This window comes from Ranitomeya variabilis, chromosome 7 (assembly GCF_051348905.1).
Source record: "Ranitomeya variabilis isolate aRanVar5 chromosome 7, aRanVar5.hap1, whole genome shotgun sequence".
NCBI lineage: Eukaryota > Metazoa > Chordata > Amphibia > Anura > Dendrobatidae > Ranitomeya > Ranitomeya variabilis.
Genome location: NC_135238.1, coordinates 85,611,083 through 85,624,070, shown reverse-complemented (window position 1 = coordinate 85,624,070; position 12,988 = coordinate 85,611,083). Strand labels below are relative to the sequence as shown.

Below are 12,988 nucleotides of genomic sequence, written 5' to 3'. Positions count from 1 at the left end.
TGTAATAGTGTCTGCAGAGAGGAATGCAAATTGTCTCTTCAGAGAGGAAGAGGACTAGAACTCTAGTGCCACCTATAAGAAGTAGCAATCCTAACAATGTCGACCCTTTAACAAGTCTTGTCACATGACTTCGGATAAAAACCAAACCAGAATTTCAATTTGCAGACACTGTGTTTTGGGGTACTGCCCTCATCAGTGCAAAGTGGAGATCTGGTTTGGCTAAGAGAGAGGCATCTGACCGGGATCCAAGAAGTATAATTTCTCCTTGCGGAGAGTAACATGTTAAGCATGTCGAGATGAGGAGACTTAAAGCCGCAATGCTCCTCTGGGAAATATGCTGGTTTGGCTTTTATCCTAACTCATGTGACAAGGCTCGTTAAAGGGTCGACATTGACTGTTAGGATTGCTACTTCCAATAGATGGCACTAGAGTTCTAGTCTTCTTCCTCTCTGAAGAGACAATTTGCATATTTCCCAGAGGAGCACTGCGGCTTTTAGTCTCCTCATCTCAACATGCTTAACATGTCATTCTCCGCAAGGAGAAACAATACTTCTTGGATTACAGAGATGAATAAAATTTTCATTTTGCCTCTCTATTGTGAAGATGTTAGCATTCCAAGTATATTGTCCATCCTGTATTCCACAGACTCTTCTGCATCCATGTTTTAATGTGACATAATAAAATTTTAATGTGATGGCGAGTGCCATATTTATTCTATTTCATGGACTTTTTTTACTTGTTTTTACCCCCGGTGGGCATCCGAGATCCCAGGGGCTCGTTAGACTTGGCTATCCCTTGATATCTAATTACGCTGACAATAGGTGTAACAGTAGCTCCGGCCTATTATCCTGTGCATAGCTTTATTTGGCAACTACTGAGTTAACTCTAGTTAAGTCAAAGTGGGTTTTATCAGATAGCATCTCATACAGTGAGAAGAAGTGCACCCCCACACCCACTAAAGTTAACTCATTAGGTGACAAGTATTTTGATTACTACTATTTCCGCAATAGAGAGGTGAGCTAAAAAAAATGTGTTTTTTCACTCTGCGACACTATTAAATCATGTGTCTAGTTCAACATGTAAAATTTGTTACATGTTTTGTCATAAATTAACTATTGTTTAAATCTAGTTTATCTGTTTCATGAGATACAAAACAATAGGGATCTACATTTAGTAATCTTGCAAATTTCACACTACTGGTACTATTTTACTTTCATAATATGTGTAATTTCAAGAAAAGTTTTTAGCAGTTTCCTTGTCATCAGAGGCAGGATTACAATGATGGGTAACTCCTCTGTAAATTGCTGATAGCACAGGATCCACCTATCACAATCAGCAATGTCACAGCTCCAATACAAATGTCAATGCAAAATATAGTGTAATAGTCTTTCCATTACTGCTAAAGTTCAACTGGATTTTTTGGAACAACAGAAAATTAGAGTGACAAGTGTAAAAATTGCAAGATTTCTAATGTTGATTTTTAACCCCTTTCTGACCTCGGACGGGATAGTACGTCCAAAGTCAGAACCCCCGCTTTGATGCGGGCTCCGGCGGTGAGCCCGCATCAAAGCCAGGACATGTCAGCTGTTTTGAACAGCTGACATGTGCCCGGAATAGCGGCGGGTGAAATCACGATTCACCCGCCGCTATTAGCTAGTTAAATGCCGCTGTCAAACGCAGACAGCGGCATTTAAAGGGAATCTGTCACCTGAATTTGGAGGGAACAATTTTCAGCCATAGAGGCGGGGTTTTCGGGTGTTTCATTCACCCTTTCCTTACCCGCTGGCTGCATGCTGGCTGCAATATTGGATTGAAGTTCATTCTCTGTCCTCCGTAGTACATGCCTGCACAAGGCAATCTTGCCTTGCGCAGGTGTGTTCTATGGAGGACAGAGAATGAACTTCAATCCAATATTGCAGCCAGCATGCAGCCAGTGGGTAAGGAAAGGGTGAATCAAAAACCCCGCCCCTATGGCTGAAAATTGTTCCCTCCAAATTCAGGTGACAGAGTCCCTTTAACCGGTGCCTCCGGCCATCTGGCCGGAAATGAGCACATCGCCGACCCCGTCACAAGATCTGGGGTCAGCAATGCATCAGAATGGTAACTATAGAGGTCCTTGAGACCTCTATGGTTACTAATCCTGGCTAGCTGTGAGCGCCACCCTGTGGTCGGCGCTCATAGCACACCTGCAATTCAGCTACATAGCAGGGATCTGATGATCGCTGCTATGTAGCTGAGCCGATCGAGTTGTGCCAGCTTCTAGCCTCCTATGGAGGCTATTGAAGCATGGCAAAAGTTAAAAAAAGTTTAAAAAAATGTGAAAAAAATAAAAAAAATATAAAAGTTTAAATCGCCCCCCTTTCGCCCCATTCAAAATAAATCAATAAAAAAAATATCAAACCTACACATATTTGGTATCGCCACATTCAGAATCGTCCGATCTATCAATAAAAAAAAGGATTAACCTGATCACTAAACGGCGTAGCGAGAAAAACATTTTAAACGCCAGAATTACGTTTTTTTGGTCGCCACGACATTGCATTAAAATGCAATAACGGGCGATCAAAAGAATGTATCTGCACCAAATGCTATCATTAAAAACGCCAGCTCGGCACACAAAAAATAAGCCCTCAACCGACCCCAGATCATGAAAAATGGAGACGCTACAGTTATCAGAAAATGGTGCAATTTTTTTTTTTAGCAAAGTTTTGAATTTTTTTTCACCACTTAGATAAAAGAAAACGTAGACATGTTTGGTGTCTATGAACTCGTAATGACCTGGAGAATCATAATCGCAGTTCAGTTTTAGCATTTAGTGAACCTAGTAAAAAAGCCAAACAAAAAACAAGTGTGGGATTGCACTTTTTTTTGCAATTTCACCGCACTTGGAATTTTTTTCCCGTTTTCTAGTACATGACATGCTAAAACCAATGATGTCGTTCAAAAGTACAACTTGTTTCACAAAAAATAAGCCCTCACATGGCCATATTGACTGAAAAATAAAAAGTTATGGCTATGGGAAGGAGGGGAGCGAAAAACGAACACTGAAAAATGGAAAATCCCAAGGTCATGAAGGGGTTAATACAGATTCTGATATGGGAAAAAAACAGTGCTCAAAAATAAAATAAAAAATACAGTTACAGTAAGACAAAAACCTTATTAAGAAAGTGTTCACCTTCTTATATCACATTCTCTTGCGAGCACATAATGCAAAAGGCAAAGATCAGGACACAGTGAGATACGATTCTTTGCCCCTTAATACCCCAGATAACTACAGGTGTAATAGTTACATAATAGATAACAAGTAAAATGATTGTTACGTAACACAAATTCTGTGATCTTAGAAGTTATGTATTAACCTATTCAGACTATTGTTTGTCTACGTTCATGGCTGGTTGTTTAATCATTGTCTCATAGCATGTCTCAGTGAGCAGGAAGGTTATATTCAATGGCAAAAATGAACATGATTCCTTTTATTAAGGGCTCTTTTCTCTGACAGTACCTGCATAGCACAACTTTAACCTTGAACATATTGTTCTGGACAAAAAAGCAAAATAAAACTCAGCTAAATAGACAGACATATCAATTTTTCTGACAATTATATCATTGTCTTATTATGAATGTAATCATTTATCTCAAAATGTCTTCTTTTTTCAGAGGGAGGTTCAGGCTCTGGTGATGGAGGTAAGTGATCATGCTTTTAATTTCATATTATTGCACCGTCGCACATGTTATGCATTTGCAATGATTGCATTCTTAGTTCTGTTATATGAAGACTTTATCAATGTGAACCCATTTTGACTATTATGTATGGAGCCACATTTGTATGACATTTATTATGTTTATGGCCATTATATGACTTGTAGCATGCATTTTTATCAGTTTTTCTCTTTGTACTAAAACCATTTTCTATTTATATTTACTGTCATTTTCTTACTTCAGCTTCTCCCTCCACTCTTTTCACTAGGCTTTTATAATCCAGATAGGTTAACTAATGATGGTCGAGTGTGCTCGTCACATCTCGATACTTGAGTGAGCATCAGTGCGCTTGAACAAAGTAGCAAATGGTCCCGAGTATCGCATGATCGTTGAGTGCTCAGATCCTCATAAGTGAATTATCTGAGCCGGAGAGAGAGAGTTTTTCCATCCTCTAGAAAAATTCTTGGGTTTGTCGTTCACTTCCATTACACTCGCTACTCGAGCATGTCGGAGTGTTGACGTGCTCGATTTGAGTACTGAGCGCTCGAGTATTTCAGTGTTCGAACAACACTAATGTTGACTGATTTAAAGAGGTTGTTTCAGAATAAGATATTGACTGCCTATCCGTAGTATAGGTTATCAAGATTAGATTGGTGGCAGTTAGTGATGAGGGAGTATACTCGTTGCTCAGGTTTTCCCGAGCACGCTCGGTTGGTCTCCGAGTATTTGTGAGTGCTCAGAGATTTAGTTTTTGTCACCGCAGCTGCATGATTTGCGGCTGCTAGACAGGCTGAATACATGTGGAGATTCCCTAGCAACCAGGCAACCCCCACATGTACTCAAGCTGGCTAGCAGCCATAAACCATGCAGCTGCAGCAAGGAAAACTAAATCTCCGAGCACTAGCAAATACTCAGAGACCACCTGTGCATGCTCGGGAAAACCTGAGCAAAGAGTATACTCGCTCATCACTAGTGGCAGTCCAATATCTTGCACCCACACCGTTCAGTAGAAATTCTCTCCAGCAGCAACTAGACCTAAGGAATGTCTAGGGCAGAACACAGCAGCCCAGTATATTGCTTAGTGGCCACTGATCAGTACGGCTCTTTCTTTCTCATCAAGTGAATGTGATGATTAAGCTTAGCAGCAGCTACTAAACAATTTTAATGGTAATGTTTAATTCTGAACGCTTTGAGCAGTTTTTAGCTCTTTCATGGTGATTCTAGACATCAGACCGCTATTGATTTCATATTAAAGGCCTATCCCATGGATATTCTATTCTGTTTGTGAGTGAATGATCACTGCAGGGGACTGATAAGTGGAGAAAGAAGCATATATATCTGATATATTTCAACATTTCTTGACTTATCATTGACTTATGATGAAAATTTGCACTTACTATTTAAGGATTTCTAAGAGATGTAGGTGGCATCTGCTGTATCTAAATATGACTCTGGTTTCATATAGAGAATGGCAAATGTTTTTTTTTTTCTCTTGAATCCTGTATAAACCCAAATAAAAAAAATCACAACATTCTGTATCGAATGATGAAGGTATTGAATGTACCCAATCTTTCCAATCTTATTTTGCTTTTTTTTGCCGCACTTTGCCACAGCAATGTCATCTTTTAGGTGTCGAGTTCCCACCTCTGCACAGGGGGAATCTCGAGCCATCTCCGCTGTGGTCTCCCATCCTTCTCCAGCCGCAGTGGAGCCTGCTCAGCGGAGACGTTGGTCCCAGCGTCTGGCTCAGGCAGATACTCTGCGCCTGGTTACTGCTGTTCTTCCAGGTTCTGCCATTATAGCCAGTACTGGTCAGCGGTGAGCAGACGTCTCTGGGACTAAGTCCTGCTTTTTCCCTTCTGAGCATGCCCAGGGTAAGTCCTCTCATTGGAGGTCGGGGGTCACAGGCTCAGGTACTACAGCAGCTCCCATTGGTCCTCTATGAAGGTCCTGAAGTTGCTCAGATACTGTGGCAGCTCCCATTGGTCCTCTAGGAAGGTCCTGAAGTTGCTGCAGCTATAAAAGGTTAGCATGGCCATGCGCTAGTATCAACATGTGTATAAGCTTTGCTATTGTGGTCACGGCTGTATGTGGACAGGGTTTGGCTGAAATAAGCCCCTAGAATACCGGCACCTCTATTGAGGAGTTTTGTATGAATGTATTCAGGGCTGGCTCATAGCCTCTAGAATTCCGGTTCCACCGGAGAGGAGTGTTTTGTGTGCTTCTCTGAGTGCTTGAGCACTGACTGCCATTAGCTCAGCAGTTACCTGTGTTTCCCTGTGACATTAACAGGACACAGCATCTTCTTTCTGTGCGACTCTGTGAAGTAACAGAGTTCGCTTATACTACTAATAGATACCATGCTCGGGTGATTAGGGTGAGCTATCCCTGGCTGCAGGGGTGCGATAGACCTGAGAGCAATGATGGATTGTGAAAAAACCACACTATCAGTGGTGGTATGCCCAATTATGGGCTATTGTGCAGGCTGTCCAACTGCTTGATACCAGCAGTATATGCTTTTCATGCAAAAGAAGATAATATATCCCCCGGCAGAATAAATATAAACAAGTGTGGTCACCGCAATCAGTACATATAGAAACAATCGCTGCATGAAGCTCTTACCATGTGCTGCACTGAGTAGCCGCCCCGCTGCTCCTGGTAAGTGTCAGAGGTGGTGTGCAGCAAGTGCAGTGGCAGGCGTTGGGGTAAGACTATCCTGCAGATGGTAGCAGACAGGTGGGCGCACATGTACTGATCGACCGCGACCAGTATAGGGTGTCGCTGCTGAGTGTAGAGCCAGGGAACGTCCCGGCCGGAGGCGTCCCTGGTTACACTAGGAAAAAATGGCCACCACTGACAAGCAGCGTATGACGTCAGACATCAACCCTGATGAAGAAGGGCGTTTACCCTTCGAAACGCGTCGGTTAGTCTTTTGGCCTCAGTGGGGCTCCGTAGGCCTGTGACGTCACATGCTGCTTGTCAGCGACGGCCATTTTTTCCTAGTGTAATGCAGTGATTGTTTCTATATGTACTGATTGCGGTGACCACACTTGTTTATATTTATTCTGCCGGGGGATATATTATCTTCTTTTGCATGAAAAGCATATACTGCTGGTATCAAGCAGTTGGACAGCCTGCACAATAGCCCATAATTGGGCATACCACCACTGATAGTGTGGTTTTTTCACAATCCATCATTGCTCTCAGGTCTATCGTACCCCTGCAGCCAGGGATAGCTCACCCTAATCACCCGAGCGCGGTATCTATTAGTAGTATATCTATTGGTTTTTTTCACAGAAGTGGCACTCTTTCTGAGGATACCAGCAGCTGGGTGATTGTATAGGTCACTCCCACTCACTTGGTGGGTACCAGTGGCGAGCGCCAGTGATATTGTTATGCATATATTTGTTTAGAGTTCGCTTATACGTCATATAGTGCCGTCATTTGCTAGCAGCAGGTTCCTCCTGCACGGTGGACCCCGGGCTGCGAACGCACCAATAATAACATCTGTATTTACTCAGTGTGTTCCGCTAGCCCTAACAGTCATCAGCACATGATGTTCACCCATAGATAGAATACTTTGGAAAAATGATTAAGTTGATGTGGCAGAAGTTTGAATTAAAAAAAAGAATTACCCCCCCCAAAAAAAAAACAAAAAAAAAAAACGCAAAAACAAATGTGGAGTTTATTCTGTAGAGCAGATATCAAAATTCTGTGTCTGATGTAATGTAGATAAACTGAAATTAATCACTAAAATACTGGCTAATAGGAACTTTTCTCACGATTTGTAAAGTGATCTTATATTTGCTACTACACCATAAAGAGTCAATCACTGCATAGTAAATATCTTTTGCCTATCACTGCAAATCTAATCCGATCGTGTCCTTTCAAAACTCTAATGACCCAGTGACAGTGTCTTTCCTATATCAGACTCTGCTGCTGAAGACCAGACGTGGGTCAGCAGCAGTTCTAGATGTCGGTATCATGTAAGCAAAACAAGCTTTAAGTGGTTAGACACTGATAGCCATTCTCACTCCTTGTCTGCCTGGCTCAGTATTATTTTTAGTTTTTAGTCCTGCACAGGAAGAACAGAATTAAGTGATTTGTAGGCTTCTCCTTCTTAATTTGCAATGCAGTAAGAATCGTGTAAATCAACCCTTCTGGGATTTTAATTATGTATGCAATTCTTGTGATTGCTTACATAAACTTGTGAAGAACTCTTACGTAAACTGTTTTTAAATGCATCTTTTTGTTGCTTTGAAAAGTGGTAGCAATATTTTATACAGGCTATTCGGAAACAAGGGGAGGAATGTTGCTGAGATTAATCTCTTTACCCCGGCTTAGAGTTTACAAATCTTAAACTGCAGTTTTAATGGATGCAGTGAGCAGAGCGGGCACAGCGTTATTTGTATTAATAAGATTGACATTTGTGTCAAATGGAGACTGATCCAGAGCCGTGTCTCAACTCATCAAAGGTTTATATTCAAATGACTCTAGGCCTCTAGATAATACTTTGAAGGAGGGGAAGAAGTCTTATGGTAGCAAACAAAGTTATGTAGTAGCTATTGATAAAGAAAATGGCAAAATAAACTTATTTTGAATATCTTCACCCATTTCATAAATTATGAATTGGAAATATCCATTCGGTGCTCTTCAGAATTGACAATGATATGACTCATTGACTGACCATTCTAATCAGAAAGCCATTAAAATCAATGGTACATGACTTACAAGGTTACTTCAGAGATTCTCCCCAGAACTGCATGAGTAGGTCACACTCCTTACCAGTTCTACTGCACCTGGCCTCATTGTCTCAAAGCTGCAACATCAATATTCAAGCATCATGAAGAAAACCAAAAATAAGGAAAATGTCATGATCTCTGCAGGCAGAGATCATAGCAAGCCTATAGAGGGACAAGCTCTCGGAAGATGGAACTATACTGACCATGAACTAAGCCTGCCGCGCAACTAGAAATAGCCAGGTAGCATTTCCTATTTATAGCTAGATGCCCAGCTCTGGCCTAAGACCTAAATAGCTAGCAGAGGGAAATATAAGACCTGGCTCACCTCTAGAGAAATATTCGAAAGAAGACAGTAGCCCCCCACATATAATGACGGTGAGTTCAGATGAAACAACAAACGCAGCAGGAAAATAGTCTTAGCAAATTTGAGGTCCGCTTACTAGATAGCAGAAGACAGATAGTATACTTTCATGGTCAGCAGAAAAACACTAACAAAACACCATCCAGAGATTACCTTAAACTCTGGCATTAACTCATAACGCCAGAGTAGCAATCCCTGATCAACGAGAGCTTTCCAGACACAGTAACAAAACTTCAGCTGTGAACTGGAACAAATAGGCAAAATGAAACATGGACAAAAGTCCAACTTATCTAGTAGTAGTCTAGAAGCAGGAACAAGCACTGAGAGGCATCAGATAACATTGTTGACCGGCAAGAAACCACCAGAGAAATGAGCTTAAATAGCGACACCCACTACTGATGGAACCAGGTGAAACAGGAAAGAGGATGACAAATCCAATTCCACAAGCGGCCACCGGGGGAGCCCAGAATCCAAATTCACAACAGTACCCCCCCCTCAAGGAGGGGGCACCGAACCCTCACCAGATCCACCAGGGCGACCAGGATGAGCCCTATGGAAGGCACGAACAAGATCAGAAGCATGAACATCAGATGCATTGACCCAAGAATTATCCTCCTGGCCGTAACCCTTCCAGTTGACCAGATACTGGAGTCTCCGTCTGGAAACACGAGAGTCCAAAATTTTCTCCACAACGTACTCCAACTCACCCTCAACCAACACCGGAGCAGGAGGCTCAACTGAAGGTACAACAGGTACCTCATACCTGCGCAATAACGACCGATGAAAAACGTTATGAATGGAAAAGGACGCAGGGAGGTCCAAACGGAAAGAAACAGGATTAAGAATCTCCAATATTCTATAAGGGCCGATGAACCGAGGTTTAAACTTAGGAGAAGAGACCCTCATAGGGACAAAACGAGAAGACAACCACACCAAATCTCCAACACAAAGCCGAGAACCAACACGACGATGACGGTTGGCAAAACGCTGAGTCTTCTCCTGGGACAACTTCAAATTGTCCATAACCTGCCCCCAGATGTGATGCAATCTCTCCACCACCGCATCCACTCCAGGACAATCCGAGGATTCCACCTGACCGGAGGAAAATCGAGGGTGAAACCCCGAATTACAGAAAAACGGGGACACCAAGGTGGAAGAGCTGGCCCGATTATTGAGGGCGAACTCTGCCAATGGCAAAAAAGCAACCCAATCATCCTGGTCAGCAGAGACAAAACACCTCAGATATGTCTCCAGGGTCTGATTAGTCCGCTCGGTCTGGCCATTAGTCTGAGGGTGAAAAGCAGATGAAAAAGACAAATCTATGCCCATCCTAGCACAGAATGCCCGCCAAAATCTAGACACAAATTGGGTACCTCTGTCAGAAACAATATTCTCAGGAATACCGTGCAATCGGACAACATTCTGAAAAAACAGAGGAACCAACTCAGAAGAAGAAGGCAACTTGGGCAGAGGAACCAAATGGACCATTTTAGAGAAACGGTCACAGACCACCCAGATGACAGACATCTTCTGGGAAACAGGCAGATCTGAAATAAAATCCATCGAGATGTGTGTCCAAGGCCTCTTAGGAATAGGCAAGGGCAACAGCAGTCCGCTAGCCCGAGAACTACAAGACTTGGCCCGAGCACAAATGTCACATGACTGCACAAAGACTCGCACATCTCGTGACAGGGAAGGCCACCAGAAGGATCTTGCCACCAAATCCCTGGTACCAAAAATTCCGGGATGACCTGCCAATGCAGAAGAATGTACCTCAGAGATGACTCTACTGGTCCAATCATCCGGAACAAACAGTCTATCAGGCGGACAACGATCCGGTCTATCCGCCTGAAACTCTTGCAAGGACCGCCGCAGATCAGGAGAAACGGCCGACAAAATTACTCCCTCCCTAAGGATACCTGTGGGTTCAGAATTACCAGGAGAGTCCGGGTCAAAACTCCTAGAAAGGGCATCCGCCTTAACATTCTTAGAACCCGGTAGGTATGACACCACAAAATTAAAGCGAGAAAAAAATAAAGACCAGCGCGCCTGTCTAGGATTCAGGCGCCTGGCAGTCTCAAGATAAATCAAATTTTTGTGGTCAGTCAATACCACCACCTGATGCTTAGCCCCCTCTAGCCAATGGCGCCACTCCTCAAACGCCCACTTCATGGCCAAAAGCTCCCGATTCCCAACATCATAATTCCGCTCTGCGGGCGAAAATTTGCGAGAAAAGAAGGCACAAGGCCTAATGACGGAGCAGTCGGAACCTTTCTGCGACAACACTGCCCCAGCTCCGATCTCCGAAGCGTCAACCTCAACCTGAAAAGGCAGATTCACATCAGGCTGACGCAACACAGGGGCAGAGGCAAAACGGTGCTTAAGCTCCTGAAAGGCCTCTACAGCATGAGGGGACCAATTAGCAACATCAGCGCCTTGTCTGGTCAAATCAGTCAGTGGTTTAACGACATCCGAAAAACCAGCAATAAATCGGCGGTAAAAGTTGGCAAAGCCCAAAAATCTCTGAAGACCCTTAAGAGAGGAGGGCTGAGTCCAGTCACAAATAGCTTGCACCTTGACGGGATCCATCTCAATGGAAGAGGGAGAAAAAATATACCCTAAAAAGGAAATTTTCTGGACCCCAAAAACGCACTTAGACCCCTTCACACATAAAGAATTAGACCGCAGAACCTGAAAAACTCTCCTGACCTGCTGGACATGAGAGTCCCAGTCATCAGAAAAAATCAGAATATCATCCAGATATATTATCATAAATTTATCCAGAAAATCGCGGAAAATATCATGCATAAAAGACTGGAAAACTGAAGGGGCATTAGAAAGACCAAAAGGCATGACCAAATACTCAAAGTGGCCCTCGGGCGTATTAAATGCGGTCTTCCACTCATCCCCCTGCCTGATCCGCACCAAATTATACGCCCCACGAAGATCAATTTTAGAGAACCACTTAGCACCCTCTATACGAGCAAACAAATCAGTAAGCAATGGCAATGGGTATTGATACTTAACAGTGATCTTATTCAGAAGCCGATAATCAATACATGGTCTCAAAGAGCCGTCCTTTTTTGAGACAAAGAAAAACCCAGCTCCCAAGGGAGAAGAAGATGGACGAATATGTCCCTTTTCCAAAGACTCCTTTATATATTCCCGCATAGCAGCATGTTCCGGCACAGACAGATTAAACAAACGACCCTTTGGATATTTGCAACCCGGTATCAAATCTATGGCACAATCGCACTCACGGTGCGGAGGTAACGACCCAAGCTTGGGTTCGTCAAAGACGTCTTGATAATCAGAGAGGAACTCAGGGACTTCAGAGGGAATGGACGACGAAATAGAAACCAAAGGTAAGTCCCCATGAATACCCTTACATCCCCAGCTCAACACAGACATTGCTCTCCAGTCCAAGACTGGGTTGTGAGACTGCAACCATGGCAATCCCAGTACCAAATCGTCATGTAAATTATACAGCACCAGGAAACGAATAATCTCCTGGTGATCCGGATTGATACGCATGGTTACTTGTGTCCAGTATTGTGGTTTATTATTAGCCAATGGGGTGGAGTCAATCCCCTTCAGAGGAATAAGAGTCTCCAAAGGCTCTAAATCAAAACCACAACGATTGGCAAAGGACCAATCCATAAGACTCAGAGCGGCGCCAGAGTCAACATAGGCGTCCGTGGCAATGGATGACAAAGAGCAAATCAGGGTTACAGACAAAATAAACTTAGACTGAATGGTGCCAATGGAAACAGACTTATCAAGCTTCTTTGTACGCCTAGAGCATGCTGATATAACATGAGTAGAATCCCCACAATAGAAGCACAATCCATTCTTCCGTCTAAAATTCTGTCGCTCGCTCCTGGACAGAATTCTATCACACTGCATACTTTCTGGCGTCTTTTCCAAAGACACCGCCAGATGGTGCACCGGTTTGCGCTCCCGCAGACGCCTATCAATCTGAATAGCCATTGTCATGGACTCATTCAGACCTGCAGGCACAGGGAACCCCACCATAACATCCTTAACGGCATCAGAGAGGCCTTCTCTGAAAGTTGCCGCCAAGGCGCACTCATTCCACTGAGTAAGCACAGACCATTTACGGAATTTTTGGCAGTAAACTTCAGCTTCGTCTTGCCCCTGAGATAGTGCCATCAAAGTTTTTTCT

General features: G+C 43.3%; 1 protein-coding gene across 2 annotated transcripts in view; it reads left to right on the top strand.

The window, feature by feature from the left end:
* TMEFF2 (transmembrane protein with EGF like and two follistatin like domains 2) overlaps positions 1-12,988 on the top strand; it is a 1,006,851-nt gene that overhangs the window by 134,800 nt on the left and 859,063 nt on the right. For both annotated transcript variants that reach the window (XR_013218244.1, XM_077275380.1), the window contains exon 4: positions 3,658-3,684. Coding sequence is in view for 1 of the 2 variants with exons in the window: in XM_077275380.1 (XP_077131495.1) it covers positions 3,658-3,684 (27 nt within the window). In the remaining variant the exon portion in view is untranslated. The remainder of the gene's footprint in view (positions 1-3,657; positions 3,685-12,988) is intronic.